The sequence below is a fragment of the Danio rerio genome, chromosome 1 (assembly GCF_049306965.1).
Source record: "Danio rerio strain Tuebingen ecotype United States chromosome 1, GRCz12tu, whole genome shotgun sequence".
Taxonomy (NCBI): domain Eukaryota; kingdom Metazoa; phylum Chordata; class Actinopteri; order Cypriniformes; family Danionidae; genus Danio; species Danio rerio.
In genome coordinates, this window is record NC_133176.1 from 40,403,361 (window position 1) to 40,423,988 (window position 20,628).

General features: G+C 36.0%; 1 protein-coding gene across 2 annotated transcripts in view; it reads left to right on the forward strand.

The window, feature by feature from the left end:
- The first annotated feature begins 3,952 nt into the window (after window positions 1-3,952).
- fam193a (family with sequence similarity 193 member A) overlaps window positions 3,953-20,628 on the forward strand; it is a 51,378-nt gene continuing 34,702 nt past the window's right edge. Inside the window, 5 exon segments of one of the 2 annotated variants that reach the window (NM_001328395.1) lie at window positions 3,957-4,265; window positions 11,897-11,965; window positions 14,012-14,251; window positions 18,216-18,385; window positions 18,464-18,631. In NM_001328395.1, coding sequence (NP_001315324.1) covers window positions 4,122-4,265; window positions 11,897-11,965; window positions 14,012-14,251; window positions 18,216-18,385; window positions 18,464-18,631 — 791 coding nt within the window. In that variant the 5' untranslated portion in view covers window positions 3,957-4,121. 2 annotated transcript variants of the gene reach the window in all.

Genomic DNA, 20,628 nt, shown 5'->3' on the forward strand with positions numbered 1-20,628 from the left:
CATTTTTTTGTTTTTCAAATTTTTCCCAAATGATGTTTAACAGAGCAGGGAAACTGTATTAAATAGTATTTAATTATTTGTATTTAACATTATAAAGTTTTATTTGTGTTATTTCAGCTAGAATAAATGCAGTTTTTAAGGTCAATAATATTAGCCCTCTTAAGCAATATTTTGGTCTACAGAAACTCTGTTATACAATGACTTTCCAAATTACCATAACTTAAGCATTTAAAAACAGCAAACTAATTACTAAAAAAAAACTATTAAAAATTAGTTATTAAAATTATTTGGTTGAAATTAGTTGAAAAAGATCTTTCCGTTAAAACATATACGGGGGCTAATATTTCTGACCTCAACTGTATAGGCCAATGCAACATCGCCATCTATTGGTTGAAGTGTGACACTACGCTATTAAAAGTTTCAATTTAAAGGGATAGTTCACCTAAAACAAGAACATTTCCTCGCCATTTACTTTTACTAATGTGGTTTCAAACTTTATGGTTTTTTTCTTCTGTAGGACACAGAAAATATATATATTGAAGAATTTTGGAAACCAGCAGCCATTGACATCCATACCCATGAAAGATGGAAGTCAAGCCTCGACTGAGTCAGTTGGCATTTTTGTGTGGAGTTTGCATGTTCTTCCCACATTTGCGTGGGTTTCTATCGGGTGCTCCTGTTTCCCCCACAAGTCTAAAGACATGTGGTACATCTGAATTGGGTAGGCTTAATTGGCCATAGTAGATACGTGTGAATTAGTGTGTATGGATGTCTCCCAGTGATGGGTTGCAGCTGGAAGGGCATCCGCTGCGTAAAACAAATGCTGGATTAGTTGGCGGTTCATTCCGCTGTGGCAACCCCAGATTAATCAAGGGACTAACTAAGACAAATAGAAAATGAATGAATGAAAACAAAAGTTTTGATTCCAATCCATGAATCAGGCATGTCCAAACTCAGTCCTGGAGGGCCGGTGTCTGGCAAAGTTTAGTTTCAACCCCAATCAGACACACCTGTGCTAGCTAATCAAGCGCTTAGGCTTTCTACATCCTTGCAGGTGTGTTGAGGCAAATTGGAGCTAAAATCTGCAGGACACCAGCCCTCCAGGACCGAGTTTGGTCACCACTGCCACATATCGGCATGAGCATCAATCGGTTGCTGCAGATTTGTCAGCAGCATCCATGATTCAAACATGCCATTCCTGAACATCCTAGGTGCTCTGAGAACTTCTGGCTCTGGAGTCAACCTAAGTATTTGTGTACTAGAAACCTCTCTGAGGTTATCTGAGATTTGTGACATGTCATCATGGTCATGAAGAGATGGACATGATCAGCAACAACACTCAGGTAAACTACAGCATTTAACTCGTACATCCCACAAAAAAAAAAAAAAAAACATAGTAGGAAAAAATTGTGCGTAGTATATCTGAACCAGATAAAAGTTTGTTATAGGCTACTATAATAAAGCATTTACAACTCTTTGTTAATGAATGCTACAGCATATTGTATTATTGTGAACCGATAAACTGTAATTAATACTATACTTTAGTCTTTTACTGGTGTGTATATCCAGTTAAAGAATTTGTATTTATTTTATTTTTTTTTATCCATACAATTTACAGTGAAGAAAACTGTCAGCGCTGGTTGCCAGAAATGTATTCTTTAAAAATATGTTAAAACCTTAAAATGAATTTCAGTAATCTAACGTATTTCTATATATAACAGCGTTATACACCATGGTTTTGAAGTACTAACATCTACACATTGTTAAACAGGCAAAACCAGCATGTGGTGATGAGAATGCACATGATGAATCATCACAAGCAGAGAGACATACTAATGTATAGAAGGTCACACAACTAAACACCATGCAACACTTAAAATTAAAGCAATGAAAAAGTATTATCAAAATCAGATAAACACATAACCGATAAGAAAAAAGAGCCATAATAATGTCAGCAAAAAAAGGATAAAATGTCATGCAGAGAATTCAGTAAAATTTAAATTACAGTTATTGACCAGATATATTAAGGAAACACTGTTAACCGCTAACATATTTTACTGTAGCATTTTTACAGTTGTTGAAATTTTGGCCATGTTACAGTTCTTGTTTAACCATAGTTACAGAATTGCCACAACAGTTTCACGTGGATAAGAGGCCTAAAGAATTGAGAGGGGTCTGGATGCAGACCTGGTGCAGTGCAATCTGAGCTGCATCCAATATTTTTTAATGGACTTACCTAACCCCACCCCTAACCCTAACCCTAACCCACACAGTGATGTCACTCACTCCATTGTGTCTGACATTGCATCGCTGAGTGATGCAATGTCAGCTTGCATCATAAAGGCTGCATCCAGAATCTATTAAAAAAAATCTACACACCATTTCACCAGCAGCACAAGCCTGAACCACAGATGCAGGTTGGATTCATGCTTTTTGTATTAACACCCAATTTTTACCCTAATCTCCCAATGTTGCAGAAGAAACCAGTATTCTTCAAACCCTGTAACCTTCTCTCAACCATCTTTTGCATGTGTGAATTGTAGCTTCAGTTTTAGCAGACAGGGTTGCTTCTCTTCTGCTGTTGTTGCACATCTGCTTCAATGTTAGATGTTTTGTGCATTCTGTGTTGCGCTTTAGCAGCCCTTGGTTGTAATGAGTTCTCCTTTACATTTGCCTTTTTATCAGTTTGAACCAATCTGGACATTCTCATCTTACTTCTGGCATCTACAAGGAATCTTTGCTCATAGAATTGCCACTCTTTTGAAGCTCTCTCTCTCTCTCTTCTTTCTCTCTCTCTCTCTCTCTCTCTCTCTCTCTCTCTCTATCTCTCTCTATCTCTCTCTCTCTCTCTCGTCTCTGTAGAACCTACATGGTTGTCCATTAAAATTCCAGAAGCTTCGCACAGTTTGCGAATAATATAATATATATATTAATACATGTATTTGAGGCAAAGATAAGATACATAATGCAAAAAAAATAATAATAATCTAAGATTTTAATGATTATATTTTACAGTAAAATGTAAAAAAAAATCAAACGTACATTTTCAGTGTTTTAGGTAGTTTTTAATCAATCTTTTAAATGTTAAAGATTAAATTTGTTGTTTGGGCAGCATAAAGTACACTTTTCTTATCAATAACGTGTGTTTGAGTTTTTTTTCTTGCATAATACATATTAAGAAAAGGCACCTATTTGGTGGAATGTGTTATTACTAGTTTCGTATTAGTTATTATTATTAATTACTCTTTATGTTATTTAACGCTTATTTTCTAAAAACATATTTACGTTATAAACTCTAGTAACAAAGAATAAAAGAAACTACACGTACAGTAGCATTTGCTGCACCACAATCAAAAATTCATGAATTTTTAATGGGCTTTAGTATGGGGGAAATTTGACCCATGGATCACAGGTGAGGAAGCTGAGAGAAGCCAGAAATATCTCTAACAAACACCACATTCATTTTATAAATAGCCTGAGTGAATTGAGCAGTCAACTATTTTGTATAATAACTGCAGAATAGCCTCATATACTGTTATATCAACGTAAAATGGCGCCATCTAATGATATTTCCGACTATGGCGATTGGAAAATAACAAAAAATAAATAGGCAAAATAGATAAAATACATATTTACTATACCATAAAATCATAAAATAAGAATTAGAAAAACAAAAACAACAACTGTAAAACTCAAAAGCTGGATGGGAAATAAAATAATTTAAATGATTGATAAAGAGCTTCTTTCGATTACACAGAAATTATATTTATATTTTCATACACAATTCCTTAAGGACTTGCATTTTTTAACAACCACATTCACCGAGCACCAACACACAACATGTAAACAAACCTTGTTTGCGTTTTCTTGTGACTCGAATACCCACAAGCCCCAAGCGCACCCCATTGCGTCATGTCGTAAACGCCATTGGCCAATTCCTGTTGAGTCGGCCATATTGGAATTTGAAGTCTGCTATACTGTGAGCAGGTCGGCAGGCTCTTAGATTATATCTCTCAAAACAGCTACATTTTAACCGTATCAGCAGCGCCAGAGCCTGGCATTGCACCCGAGACCCCGCGGTTTACTGACGGAACGCTGTCGGGGATTTTCGTGGGCTGGAAATGAGTCCTACAGACGCCAAACGCGGAGCGAAGCGCAGGAAGAATAAGCGGGGCGGCGGCGCAGGGAAGGCCGGAGCTCCGCCAACACCCTCCAGCAGCAGTGCACACGGAGACCCGAGCACCATCCCCAGCCTCAACGGAGAGGTGAGCCGCGACTTGGGCATGCGGGGCGGTTAATAGTGCATCAGAGTTTGACTACAGTGTAGTTTAGTTCACAATTCTTGTTAATGCAGGCCTAGGAGAGCTACTGGAGCTGATCTCACGTTTACATGGAGCCCGAGCTGAGCTCCTCTGATCTGGAGCTTTAATCTTAAACAGTTCCTGGTCTGATCACAGAAACATGGGAGGAAAACTGTAGAGACGTGCGGAAAGGATGTTCAGAGGGTTTTCGTGCAGTGTATGTGGAAGTTTGAATAAATTTTGTGTCACTAGAAGTGTTGTGAAGCTAACTTGACAAGCGCTATATGCTGTAAGCTGAAGTGTTTACAGATGTAACGTTATTTGAATGTTTATGATGTTATCATCCTTACTTAATGGAAAAAAAGTAGCAATAAATATAGCCTTTTAACCGAAAGTGTCACTGTTCATGAACTGCTTTCCACTGTAGATAACAGGTAAAAAGACCTAATGCTAAATCCCACCATGTGTTTTGCCATTTACGATCAAATGGTTCTCATTGCAAGTGCTCATTCATTTGTTTTTCTAAAAGGAAATGTCAGACTTATTATGTATTCTAAAACATTTATGTATTTACTTATTTATTCTGTCATTTATTAATGCAACAACTGCCCTTCTGAACTCCAGTAGTGGTGTCAGGTATGAACAAACCGGAAGTGCTTCAAAATAATCAGCGTAAATGTCAACAAACCCTTTTATACGCCTGTCAGTGGTTTTTAGTTGAGGCTTGTGCAAAGTTTGTCCTTTGGAAATAAATGTGATATTATGTAATGTCACTTAGCTGAGTTAGCTCTTACTTTATATAGACATGTGCTGATGATATTCAGTAATATACAGTAGTGTAAAGGAACAAATTAAGAATACTCAAATTACTGTAATTAAGTAGTTTTTCTTAAGAATTATAATTTACTTAGTAGTATTAAAAACGTGTACTTTTAATTTCCTTTGAGTACATCTTTAGTGCTGTATCGGTACTTTTATTCCATTACTTTCCTTCAAACTGCAGTCACTAACAAATTTTTTTTGTCTATGGCGATTAAAAAACGTCCAATTTAAAATCAAACAAATATCAATGTCTAATGATGTTAAAACTTGTGTGGACGTTACCACTGACATTCATCCGATGTTGCATTTTGGTTGCCATACCTGACAAATAAATGTCAGTATTTCAAATCAATAGGATGTTGGTTTAAGATGTTGGCTTAACGTTGGACTTTGGTCACTTTCTAACACAATTTAAAATCAACCAAAAACCATCATAATTTGACGTTGTTATTGGACATCAAAATAACATTGTACTTACTATACGTTCACACCGAAAGTAGCAGGAACGTCAAAGTAGCTGAAAGTCATTAATTTTCAATGGGAGCTGGCATTGAGGAGCAGTGTCGTGCGTCTTCGCCAATGTGGGCGTCGGGGAGAGTTGAAATAAAGCAAATTTTATGGTAATGAGCTATAGTAATAATAAACTATAGCAGACAGTGTTGTCGCCAGGGCGGCCAGAGCGACCTTTGATGCTCTCACTGCCTTCGGTGTGAACGTGCAATTAGACGCTGGCTAGACACTGAATTTTTGTCACCTGAAGTCATGACCTAAATCTATCCAAATATTAGCATCTTATGGCATTGTGTGCCTGGTGGGCAATAACTAAATGCACTACAGAATGTTACGTTTACACAAATCCACAAAATAGATGTAAATGCATCAGCATTCTACAGCGTAATACTCGCTACTCACTACTCTTGAGTACTTTTGAAAGATTTACTTTTTACTCATATTTGAGTAGTATTTACAACAGATGCTTTTATTTGCACTACATTTTTAGAAAAGTAATGGTACTTTTACTTTAGTATGATTTTGCAGTACTGTTTTTCACCACTGGTAATGCAATACAACGTGAAGATGCTTGATATTGTTATCTTATGTAAGCCTTTAGAATGTCTTTTAAGAACATACAGATTGTTGTATTTGCAGTAGGGTTGGGCGATGTCGAAAAATTTGGTATCGTTCGATATCTTATGTGAAACATTGCGATGGTCGTCATAGGCGGAGGTGAATAAAATATTTATCAATAATTAATTAATTAATTAATTAATTAATAACTAATTAATTATTTGTAGTCTACTGTTTTAACTACCTGACCCGCATGGTCTTTGTTTTACCCATAAACAAATCATAAATAAATAAAGATATAAGTTACACACAAATTAGCACCTGTCAATCACTTTTTCCACAGGACTGTGTCGTTATAACGGCGTCCACAAACTTGGTTGGTAAAAAAGGTCTTAAAATTACTAAGGACTGAAAGTGAAAGATTGAAGCAGTGTACTGACGCTGTGACATGTTACCTGATAGATTCAAAAGGCCGATAAGTTGTTAGAGACAAGATGAATTAAACATCATGTTTAACAACTTTAGTGAGACGTGATCCAGCGGTACATCCTTGATAAACTGACGTGCACTGCTTTCTGAAGCTCGGATGAGCGCATGACAGTGTGTGTGGCTCTGTGTGTATGTGTGTGTGTGTGTGTGGTCCCGTGATGTGCGCTTTCAGCGTACAGAGGGCTGTTCAGAAATGCCAGGTAAAACATAGCGTAGATGTGAATCATTTTTGTTCTAAAATGCTATTTTAAAACTAAGACGTATTGGTGTTACCGGGGCCTGAGTGTCTATTTTTCGATTTTGCGACAGGGACGGGGCGGAGGATCATCGATGCCGGCTCAGCATTGTGTTGTCTATCAGCCATCGGCGATGGACGATGGCATCGTCTAGTGTTTCTTTCCATACTGATAAACTTCCGGTGAATGTTAACGTGACTTTTCAAAAATTTTATATGGTTCCTTTTACAGCGTTGTTGTAATGTAATTAAAATAAAATCAGTTAAATAGACGTAAGCATTCATTTAATTGTTTAAGCGTGAAATAAGATAAAAAGCCTTTTACACGTACGCACTGTCAGGATTAGCAGGCTAGCGCAGAAACACCACTGAAATTACTGGGGTAAAATGAATGTTCGTATTTTAAAGGCATGGCAGGGGAAAATGTCATTTAATGCAGTTCTTCTTGTACACTCTTTATAAGTCCCGCTTTATATTGTATATCAATCAGGTAGTGAAGATCATTGATTTTTAAAGAAAACAGACCCTAAACGCGCCGATTTGGTAACTACACACAGTTCACCAGAAGCGTTTGACCCAGGTTACTGAAAAATTAAAAGTCCTTCTGCATACTTCTGCATATACTACCTTAGTTTATGTTTAATAACTTGTAGCTCTTTTATTTAACGAAGCAAATACTGTTATATTTCACAAAATTCACAAAAATGTAATTTTTTTGGTATACCATTTAAAGTATCTTTTTACTGCTTATTTCAGTATTATAATTATTATAATACCATTTATTATAATAATAGCTTCAGCAATGATCAAAACAAGAAAATTCGATGTGTATCATATTCATATCCAAACATCATACCTCAGCCGCTTTCTTCTCTTTTTAGTTATGTGTTCATGTTGTCCATCTGTGAGAAGTGTTAGGGAATGAATAGGTCACTCACAGCAGCACAGGGTCCAGTCTTCAGGGCTTTGTCAGAGATGTATTCTTACTAGTGGTACGCCTCTGTTTCCAAGGAAACCACATCTAGCTTAACAAGGGTATCAGTCCTGTGTGTTGATATAAGCAAGAAAAAAGACATTTCATCACTGGACTGGATCACACAGACCTTTAGCTTGAAGGCAGTGCACACTGCACAGTTTTTGGTTAACACGATTTCTGTCATCAGAGAGCAAAACATTGCAGGGAGCTCGGCACATTCTGACTGATGTCATGTTGTGTTAGTTTTGTTCTTCTGTATGAAATGTGTAGCACAATGCGATTTTCACAGAATCAAATAAAGTTTGTTTCTGTCAGACGCTGATGTGAATTGACAGCCACATTGAAGTCGGGTTAACTCAGGTGAAGCTGTTTGTAGCAGAGCTTGTTGGCTGCTGCAGTCGACTCGTAAGGAATTATTGTAACATTTTTGCATTTAGCTCAGCAGGTGCTCAAGACAACACATTCTTCTGTTCCCGATTAAACTAGCAATTTTGGTTAACGCTGAAGTGTGTAATTTCTTAGCCCTCAAAATTTTCCAAACACTTCTCTGCTTTGTCTTTGGTTGAACAAACAGCCACTGTTTTTGACTAAAAACTCTTGGCTTTAATTGGATTAATAAGATGAGATGGAAGAAAGCACTAGAACATGGATAAATGTCACACACTGGGTATAAAGATTATTTTTCAGTGTAATTCCTCTTGTTAAGTTTTTTGATGTATGAAATGGTGTTTCCGGGTCCAAGCCGCTACTCATTTGAATTGAAAAAAAAATATTCGTTCATGAACATTGTTTAGTCATTTTACACAATACGATGAAGTTTATATAAAATCATGGTGTACACAACAGTCTCTGAACTTACTTCATCACAGACACCAATATTTTAACAATTTATAAATCATTAATCACTTTCTGGCCATCAGATATTAAGCATATTGTGATTGTGATTTTCGAAAGCATTACAGCGCTTTGTAAATGTTTGTTATTGCAATTTTTTTTTTTGAGTCTCCCCATACAGTTTGATAGAGTGCTTGGACCTGGAAGCTGCTTCACGTGACGTCACACTTAACAAGCGGATATTGTGGCAATTCATTCATTTTCTTTTTGGCTTAGTCCCTTTGTTAATCAGGGGTCGCTACAGCTTAACAAACCGCCAACTTATCCAGCATATGTTTTACGCAGCGGATGCCCTTCCAGCTGCAACCCAGCAATGGGAAACACCCATACACACTCATTCACACATGCGCTACGGAAAAATTTAGCTTAACCAATTCACCAATACTGCATGTCTTTGGACTTATGAGGGAAAACGGAGCACCCGGAGGAAACCCTATTGTGGCAATATTTGTCTTAATTCTCAATAGTAATAATAGCCCATAATAACCTGCTTGTTATTCATGCTAAAAATCATGTATTAATAACCTGTATGTCTAAATATGTGAATTGGTCATTAAAGGTTAACTGCCACATTATGTTAGAGTTTGTGGGATATCTGTAGCAGATTTTAAACATATCTAAATAGCTGTGATGACTCATGTTATTTTGATTTATAATATTTATCATGTTACACAGGACCTGACAATGACGTCCGGATAGTTTTTTAACTGTCTCTGAGAAGACCTGAGACATGAATTGGCTGCTCTTTTGATGCTTGCAAATGCGTGTACCAAAATACAAGATATCTTGGGAACGTTAGACCACTCCAGCAATTCACACAGAGGGCCAGATCATACTGATAATACAAAATTACCAAGTTAAGTTCTATTTGCATCTTTTTGGTCGTTGATGGACAAAGACAAAACATTATGACATAACATTTGTTTTGAACATACTCAAAAACAGTTAACATTAACAAAGAAAGAAGAAAGAAATTGTGGTAAAGCATAACCAATAAGGAATTTTTTCTCATGTAAATGTGAACCAGCCATAGGTATCTTTTTAGTAAGGAACTTCCAGTCTTAAAAACAGCTAATTATGCTGCTTGATGTTGCAAACTTTTTTTTTATGTATAGTCATGAACACACTTGTTGGTGCAGTGTTTCCATTATGATATTTTTCCAGCTGTGGTGGCAGGCCGTTTACACAGATCTTCCAACTGCCTATGGCATTATTCCAATGACAATTGATGCGAGCACACTCTTACAGGTCGAGATTGCATTCAAGTAATACCAGCATGCGAATCTCTTTGCTTGCGTGCTGATTTCCTGTGTTTGTGCGGAAAAAAAACATCTTGCACACCATCAAATATATGCTGCTCATAGTGCTCAAGCTCAAATTTTCTTGTGCGCTCTCAAATAAATGCTTCTGAAGAATGTTTTAGTGTGTTTATGTAACAGGTTTGTCTCCAACATTTATTAGATTTGCTAGGAATATTCATGAATGTCTCCAACAGACCTACAATACTGCATTGATGCATCCTGACGTAAAGTGAAACGGCCATACACTCCAGCAAGAAAAAGTCATTGTATGGAGAACCATAGACCTTTATCTTTAAATAAAGTATAGTTATGCAAACTGTGTTTATCATAACTGAAAGTTATGTTGTGTTTGCTGGCCTCACGCTTCGCATAGCCCTGTCAGTCAGTAAGTAACCTTAAAGGTAGGGCTAGGCGATAAAATCAGTATTGATATTTGTTGACGAACACCATTGTCAATATCGATTAAAAAAAAGATGCAGTATGTAGTTTCAGTATAAAGCACTGTCTGAGCCTTACGACATAATTTTTTTATTATGCACGGTAATACCAGATACCGAGGTAAAATAGGGAGGAGGTTTAATGTTATCAAAATTTGGATACCGCCCAAGCCTAGAATAAATGAATGCTGTTAAATTTAAATAAAGTGGTTAAATAACAAAACAAAAAAAATCCTAATATTCCTAAATGTATTGTTATAAAATATTCAACGTCGAGCGATATGAAACATAATATTGTGATCTTTTTTTTTTGTAATATCGCTCAGCCCTACTTAAAGGGTTAAACAAATAATAAACAGCATTACTGCGATTACAGAAAAAAATTGCTCTGTTATAATTCACTTACATTTAAATTCATTTTGCGATTTATAACCTGGTATTAAAAAAACTGCAACAACTGAATGTTTTGAAAAAGAAACTGTAATGTAGCCGTGGCGGGAATTAATTTTGGTGTGGCATGGCACATGGCCATGGAAGAATGAATGTAGTGGAAACCATGTTGGTGAAGCAAGTAGTTTGGAGCAACTGTTTCAGCCGTTAATTATTCCTAGTCATTTCTCTCATAGGCAACTGAATCCAAAGTTCTAAAACATTCGCAAAAAAAAAAAATTTCAGAATAGAACAATATGTGTTGTGTTTTCCATTACTTTGTTTATAGTTCATGGAGTTTATGGATGAGGTCACAACATAATATGTGTTTGTGCATGTTGACACCTTCATAATTTGTCAAACTTCCACTAAGTGACAGATCATACAGACAGACCATGAATATAGACAAACAACTAACAGAAAGTACTTTCTATATTCTTTGTATTGCCAAAGGGGATGTGACTACCAAACTGTTTGATATATCGGTCAACTGCATGATCTGTGGAACTTCCACTAAGCGACAGATCAAAAAGTAGATCGATATAACATTTGGTAGACCGGTCACCTTTAGCACTATAAAAGTACTCATGAAAGTACATTCTCGCAGTTATTTGTCTATATTCATGTTTGTTTTATTAATCACATTTGATTATTTGCAAGACCCCGTTAGTTAAGAAAGTCAGCCAACAGAATTTCTTCCGTTACATGCCGTTTCCACAAAATTGTCAGAGATTAATTTAAGGTCAGCTTCTGTTAAGTGAACTGATTTTACTCTGCTGTACACAGATACCAAAGGGTTTTCCCTTGCAATTTGACCAATGGGTAGAATTTGTTTATCTTTGAGCTGAGGTTGTAATCCGCATAGTGAATGTAATTACAATATTGTAATAAGTATATAACCTTGAGTCTGGGATGAGTTGATTTATGGTCATCTTTCTCATTAGGTCCCAGTGAATGGCGCTCCTCAGTTTTCAGAAGGCCCAGTGAATGCTGACTTCTCAGGAGTCCTTCAGGTAACAGGCAGACCTCTCACTCTGCAACACTTGCCATATTTGCATTTCCTCTGGGTTGTAGCACAGCTGTGATTTCCTGGAAACCTGCTCCAGTGTAAGTCGAGTTACTGTTTTGAAGCGTCATTCTTTCACTACGTTTCCTCTAGAGTGTTGGTATATTGATCTCCTGCACCGGATGGCCATAAGTGCAGTTTGAGAGTTTATATACATTTGGTGTTTTTATTGCAACAATGAAAGCTGATTTCTCATAAGTTCCGTCTAAACGATACATATTTGGACTGTTGCATATATTATTGGAAATTAGTCACTGCTTCGATTAAATTTGTTCAGTGCAAAATCTTCTGTTCTTGGGAAATTGGCAGTAATGGACTGATAAGTATAGGCATGGGTCAGTATAAGTTTGTGACTGATAACTTTGGATAAAAATATCACGGTATTGTAATTACTGCTCTAAAAGAAGTTCTTCTTTAAATGTCTTGGTAAAAAACAACAGTTTTTTCCACATTGAACTCAATATACAGCATTTCATTTTGCAATATTTCACATTTATAATATTTTATAGTAAATATGTCAGGCTAAATAATTTAAATGAATCATTGACTTCTGCTAGGTTTATTAGTTTACAAAACACAGATTTCTTTATGATACTTTAAAAAACCTTTATATTTATACAGAATTCAACGCTAAATTTTTTCTACTGGCCCAAAATTTTCACTGGCCCCACCAAAAATAAAAAGTTAATAGATATTTCCTAGCCACTTATTTTAAATAATATGTCACAAAATCACATCTGCGAATGGAGATATAAAAAATGCTAATAAATGTATAATGAGCAAAATTCTAAGTGTTATGCAAACAAAAAGAGCAGTATAGAAAATGTGCATGTATTTTATTACAGTTCTAAAAAATATGGCTCACTAGCCAAACTGTGCAGAACATCACTTTTTTTTTTCGTCATGTTGTACTGTTAGAAAGACGATTTCTTTTAGCATCATAATATGATGTTACCGCCTCTTCTCTGTACGGATTTTTATCAAGTTATGTAAAAAAAAAAATAACGTGCTTACAATATCCAATCACATTAGACGAACCGAAGAGCAATATGGTGTACACGACTACACAGACAAGGTAGCATTTAAAGGCTTGAAAGCACAAACTGTTTCTCAATTTTAAGACCTGCTTAGGCCAGTAACAATTTTGTCTACTGTCCAGAGCATCTCGCACACTGGCCACGGGCCATCGGGCAGTCCTTATTGTTTTGAGCCCTGATATACCATAGAAATGGTGGAAAAGGAATGTGTGGTTTTAAAACCTTGACTTTTCCAAACCATGGTAAACCTTGAGATTGTTTATCATCCCATGCCTAAATAAGTATGAGGCGTAATTGTCAAAATTAACAGTTTCTGAGATGATTCTTTGTTTAGTTTAACAGGCGATAACCAGTTATGATGTACTGTAATTTTTTTCATGTCATTTGTCATGGTAGCATGCTACGATGAGGGAGGTGAAATCAATATAGACACACGCCTAATAAATATAGAAGTTGCCGCAACCTGGGAATCCACTGTAGCTATTTTTACTACATAATGAAGCACTTTTATTTTATAACATGTAAACAAACAAACAAAATACTGGAATGACACCGAGGAACAACGTCAATGGAATTGTTTTAAGAATAAACCTTTCTATTTGATGCACAATGTAAATTTCTTATCAAGGTCCATGCTGCTTTAAAGCATTTAAAGAGGCATATAACAAAATAGATGGTTATAGTTGAATGATAGTTTTATAGTTTTATTTGATAATAGACATTTAAAATTGGTACTTAAATGTAGTGTGCTTGTAATTCAGTTGCATTTTTTTATTGCACGCTTTGGAATTCGTATGATGAATGTCTTTCTGTTGTGATTTATTTGATATCTTATTGTTTAAAAATATCCACGTCAGATTTATGTGCATTTTGGTGTATTTCTTAAATGTAGCATTCTAAAATATGCATAAAAATATGTGGTTAAATTGTAGCTAAAAAGGTTGTCTTTTATGCAGACCCCATTTACTTTTGGAGTAAACCAGAGGGCCCCGTACACCACCGGTGACCGTTGCCTGCTGTGTCGTAGTGAACGCAAAGACACCATCTCCCAGGACATGGGAGGATCCAGTCAAAATGGCACATCCCAGTCATCCAAATCTTCCAGTTCCCTTCAGTTGCCTCTTTATGTCTGCTCCGACTGCAAACGCACCGTGGAAAAGGACGATCGTCAGCCGCCCCTCGACCAGTCTCTGTTGGTACGGCTCTCTCTTTCCTCGAACACTTACCTATTTTTCCTCTTCCCTTAGTTTTAGGAAAAGCATAATTGGGCAAATAATGAGTCTGTAATTCCTGTAATTAACATGCTCATTTTCAGCTGAGTCAGAGAAGGGCTGTTAATCTTTTGAAGGAACGTTGTTCATGCAGTTTTCCCTCATTAAAAAGTTTTACCCCTAAAGCAACTAGTTTGTGTGCACATGTGTTATTAGCTTAATACAAGTTTTTTGTTTTACATGGATGCGTTTACCTCCTGGGGGATACCATGTTAAGATCACGTGATCAGTTAAATACCACTGGCTCTGTCTTTGAATAGCATATTTTGTTTCACTGTCTGGCTTGTGTTTAGAAATAAACCACGCCATGGAGTCTGTATAGGTCTTAAGGCTGATTTATATTTCTGTGTCAAGCGCTCATATGCTCCGGCGAAGCCTTCGTGCAGTTGCATAGCCGTGGCTGTCGCTGATGCGCACTCTCAAAAAAATGTAACTACACGTCGCAACGATGTGTAGCACATGCTCTGTGATTGGTCGGCTTGATAGCTGTAATCAGTGTGGGCGGGACAGAGAGCTGTGCGAACTCGTTGGAGAGAGCGTTTACAAATTATTAAGTCCCGTGAAGTAGCCCTATATGGAAACTGTTGTTTTGTATTTACCTTGTGATTAATGTTGTGATTAATGTTGTTGCACGTCTGCCGGTTGCCGCCTGTGAATGAATGAGTTTTAGCTTCTTGTACATTAAGGTAGCATTCAGAAAAAACAAAACACCAGCAAAGAAACTAGGCACAGAGGAACATAAAAATCTACTGCCAGCTAGCGTTTCGGAAGTGTTATTGCAGAGCAACACAAAAAGCACGCAGAAGTATAAATGCATGACTACACACAAGGCAGGCACCGTAAATCAGGCCGATCACTTGACGCAGAAGTATAAACAGGCCTTTAAAGGTGCAGTATGTAAGTTTGACACCCAGTGATTGAAGTAGGTATTGTACCCCGGGTTCAAAAAACACGCAAGAGCAGGTTGCCAGATTGAGGACACCGACGAAGGCCGATTTAAATCGTGTTCTAAATAAAAGCAACGGCACGCGACAGCATATTAAAAGGAGTTTTTGTTCTAAATAAACACTTTAACCTTATGACGTCCAAGATCTTACAGAAGATTCTTAGCTCAAACCATTGTCCTACATGATCCAAGAAAAATAGGCAATATGCTATATTTATATCGAGTATTGCAATAGCGATAATTTTTTGATATATAAATGCTTTTTTATTAGCTATTTTTTATCTATTTTATTTGCAGTGATAATACAAAAATAAACCGATAATAATAAATTTTTTCCGGTTTAATTAAATCGAATGCTATCAAACTTTGACTTTATGGCTTTAATACGCTGAGGAACAATGTAAAACAATATGCATTATTGAAAACCTTGGTTGTTGTCATTTTCTAGCTTGTCTCTACTCTCACCATTAGTATTTATTTCCATCTCTAGGTTCATTTTTATTCCGCTCTAGCCAATAGCATAGCAGCATATACTAGAGAGGTGGCGGGTATATAAATAGTAAGGCCCTATCTGATTGATCAGTTTTAGTTTAACAGATAATACATGAAGAACACAAATGCTTGGCACATAAATTAAATGTAATTTATTGCACTTCTTTGTGATCTAGGTATTGCATATAATATTATGGAAATAAAAATAATAAAAAATAAAAAATTTTACAGCCCTAGTCGGTGGCTACTGGCAGTTTAGATATCAAAAAACACACACAGGGCCGGCAAACAAAATTAATGAATACCCATGGCTTTTAGTAATGTACTGAGGTCTTGTGAAGCAAAATCAATCCATGTGTGCAGAAAGAAAAACAATATAATTAATGGCATTATTACCTTTTAATTTATAGCCTCTTCAGATGGTGCTGATTGCTATCACAGCAGTCTGGAGCGCAAGCTTTCTGTCATATAATGATAAATGTCAACCATTGGGAATCTGTGAAAACTCTTAACAATTGCGATTTGCATATACTGTATGTCATTACACGACAGAAAGTATCCATCCTTTTGGACTTATTTACAAATCTGTTATAAATTCTCTGTCTGTTTTGAACAGTATTTATTTGACCCTACAGCAGCTTCATTTAAGTTGAAAAGTGTAAAAAAAAAAAAAGTGTATATTGACTATGTAAACCTTGTAAAGAGCCTGATATTAACAATCCAAAGTGTCGTACGTCATTATGATGAAACAAATATTAGTGTTTATACTTTTCATCTTGTTATTGCAAGGTTTTTGTCTATGGGGGTTCCAGAGCAGGGAATATTTTGATCAATACTGGACTAGAATCCCTCTGCAACATCTCTCTGGCCCACTAGGGGCTGTAGCTCACAGTTTGAGAAACTCAAGTTTTAGATTTGATTGGTTTTGCAGCTTTCCTTAATTCATATTAGATGCTATTTTTTAAGCTATGTGCTTAGAGCAAGCATATGCTGCTATTGTTGTTATTAACATTTATTATAATAATCTAATGAAATTATACAAATAAAACTGATTGGGAAAGAAACTTTTGTAACTTTTTATTAAATATTTGTAAGACCATTAGCCTTTGAAAGTATTCACGGTAGTAATTATAATAGTCATTATTTTTATAACAGTGTTATTGTAATATATGTAATGTACATTATTATTATTATTACATAAAATGGTAAAATTAAATAAAAATAATTAGTAAAATTAGTAAATTAGTAAAATTACAAAATAATTTTTAGGGTTGTATTTTTTATTTACTTTTTTTTTTTATAAAACACAAAAGTCATTACTGACTTGATGTTTGGTGCGTGTTGCATTTTCAAATGATTAGTGTGACCGACTCAACCTCAAAGTTTTTTGGTGCAGCACAAAAAAATCAGTGTATAGATTTTTTTTTAAATGTATTTCTTTCTCTAAACAAAATATCTTTTAATTCATTTATAAAACTACTTAAAATATTGGGATACGTTCTTGTCATCTCATTCTATTTTTCTGAAAGTAATTTTTAAAAGGACCTGTAGGTGAAAGAGATACAGCGGGGAAAATGAGTATTGGAACACGTCACCATTTTTCTCTGAAAATATATTTCTAAAGGTGCCGTTGACTTGAAATTTTTCTCTGCTGTTGGTAATGACCCATGTATAATAAATCCATATATGCAGAGAAAACAAATCAAATTAGTTTACAAATTTTGTTATGCGTAATAAAATGGAATAATGCAGGGAAAAGGTATTGAACACATGAAGAAAGGAAGATGTAGAAAGTCAGTGAAAGCCCAGACAGCTGCTAAAATCTCTCAATAGTTATTCTGCAACCCTTTGCCCTTTGTCATTATAAATTAATATTAGCTGCTTCAGTCCAACATCTACATTATCCGGATGATAAAGGAAATTTTAAAATGCTTTCAGAAGAAAAAAAGAAAATCAAGCTGTAGTATGGCCCAGCCAATCACCTGACTTTTATGTTGAGACTCCAATATAAAATACGAATTAAAGACCAGATTTGATAGATGAGACTCAGAAATGAGCATTTTAACACTCTGTTGAGCTGTCATCACCAAAAAAGCCTTTATATAAAGCATTAAATACATTTCAGTAGTTCAGTACTGTCTCCTGTCATTTCATTGTTATTACACTTAAATGTTTTGTTTTATTTTTATGTTTGTAGTGTTTGGGATTTTGTTAAAATCTGGTAAATTCCATGTCAACTTTACAAATATTATTCCAAGGAAAAATATGATGTGTTTATTAGTTATTTCCCCGCTGTATTTCATCAAAGATTAAAAAACGTTTTTAAACCTCATTTGGCCTGAGGCATTAACACTTGTTTGTTTGTGTGTGTGTATATATATATATTTTGGAAAACAAGAAGAAAGGTGTTAGTGTGTTAGTTTGTAAATGAATTCTTGTCTTGTTTTTCAGAATCAGGATTTCTTATTGCACATGCCGATGGGTAATGGCAGTCTGTCCCAGGAGCCGTTAGGGTCCGGAGGGAGACTGGCAGTTGGTGCTCCTACTCTGCCTGCTCCAGATCTCAGCGCTCCTATTACCACAGACACAGTTTGTAGTTGTGAGGCCTGTTATGAGCGGAGGTGAGTCTTGTAGGCCTTTGTTTATGAAGTGGTTTGTTTATCATTTTGCAGTGGTTTGATTGTGGTGTCTTTGGTCAGGGAGATCACGGCAGAGTCTGAGCGGGAGTCACAACAGCTGCAGAATCACTGGTCTGAGGTCAGATACCTGGTCCGCTGCATTTACCGTCAGACTGGGACTCCACTGGCTGACGATCAGGATCAGCCTCTCGATCGGGACAAAGAGAGCATGAAGGAACTTGTTGACAGGTACTCTTGAATGACTTGTACAGGGTTCCCTCACCTCTTGAGAGTACCTTAAAGTTCTTGAATTTCAGGCTAATGAGTTCAAGGCCTGGAACGTATTAAATTAAATTTGAAATAAAATTAGTTTGTTTTTATTTCAACAATTGTTCTAAATTGTCAAAAACAGAATGAAAATAAAGGAAAATTCTTTAGTTAAAATATTTTAAAAAATCAGAAACCTCATTTGAATATATCAACAGTTAGGAGTATCAAAATGAATTGTTGTTCAATGCACCCCGATGCAGACGTGGACAATTCGGTATCGGTTCACTAATAGATCATCACCGGTTACTACATACTGACATCCTTTGTCTCTTATGCCCAATGTTGCAGTAGAATACTATTCAAATTAATGCTCCAACTACTTAAAAAGCAGGCAACTGTGCACAATTCACTGCGTGCAAGTTTATTGGAGACATTATTTCACTCCTAGGGAGAAAATAAAAGCTCTCTCTCTCTCCCTCTCTCTCCCTCTCTCTCCCTGTCTGCATCTCTGCCTTTCTGTCTCTCTGTCTCTCTCTCTCTGTCTGCCTCTCTCTCTCTCTCTCTCTCTCTCTCTCTCTCTCTCTCTCTCTCTCACTCTCTCGCTTTGGACCTTTGAACTGCTGGCATGTACTTTTCCTGTCCTCTAATGCTATTAAAGTGATACTTGTGGATCCTGACACAGTTGTGTCTGTAGAACAAGTTTTCTTCACAGCGTCTATCACGGATCAGCTGTGATAGCTGCGCAATGTGTGCTTTATTACACACATATAGACTGTTGATGATCATCGCTGACAGTTTTATCATCGTAGGGATTTAAGAACACGCTCATCAATGCTCAAAAAGCAACCTTTATAATAGTTCTTTGAACATGATTGTGAACATGAAAATGATCATTTTTTTTTTGAAAATTACTGACATATTAAGTGTAAGTACAATAAAGACTTTCATGGCACTACATATGGTGCAGGATGAATGACACGGGTGCATGTTTCAAAATTAATTGTGCTTTAAAACATCCTTGAATCTGCTGTTCACAAAAGCATGGGCACCCTGCTTATATTTATGTTTTCATTAAAACCATCCCAGTTTATGTTGATGTTTTTTTGAAAAGACACAAAAATGCATTGACATTAAGATAATCTTAGGATTTTAGGAGTACTATTCTAAAGGTGCTGTACATGATTTTATCTGTGTTGCTAAATTGTACTATTTTGCTGATCACAGTCATAAATGGGTTCCTTCCACTTTAAACACACAAAGTCCTAATTATCAAAAGTTTATTCCTTTTTTTCTTTTAACATAGCCTGTGGCTGAGCACAAAGACAGGTGTCTTTTTCCCACTGATATTTCTCAGGCAGTGGGTTTATTTTGCACACAGTGTTCCGTAAAAAAAAAAAAAAACTGATAACGTAAACTGCATTCAAAAGTTTTGATTCTGATTCTCTTTAAAATATTCATTATTATTTTAATTAACTTTGGCGAGGGGGAAAAATAACTTGCCCCAAAACAGTAGTGTAAGTAATTTATAACATAAATTTTACTGTACCACAATACTGCTACAAATATTCATTACAAGTTATTCCTTTTTAAAGTTCTGAATAATTGATATATTTTTGTACACTTCTCAGTGATTCATTTAGAAGGTGAGGACGCTTTTCTGGGGGCTTAGTTCAGCTTTTTCCTAATGTTAACTTTAGTCAATAATGCCCTTTACACTAATATGTTTTAGTTTTAAAAATGCTTAAGTTTTGCTACTGTTACGCTCTCCGTCCTCACTAACCCAATTTTTTTAAGCCCTGAAAATTGAGCTTTTTGAAAATGCTGGACAGGTAATTTTTGTTAGAAAACGCTGCTGATCCGTGTTGATGGGGTAAAATGGAAAGATCTGAAAACAGGCATGGCTGCAGACATTCGACTTTCTGATTGGGGCTTTTTCCTCAATATTAAGTGCACAAATTTTAGTCCTGCATCCTTTC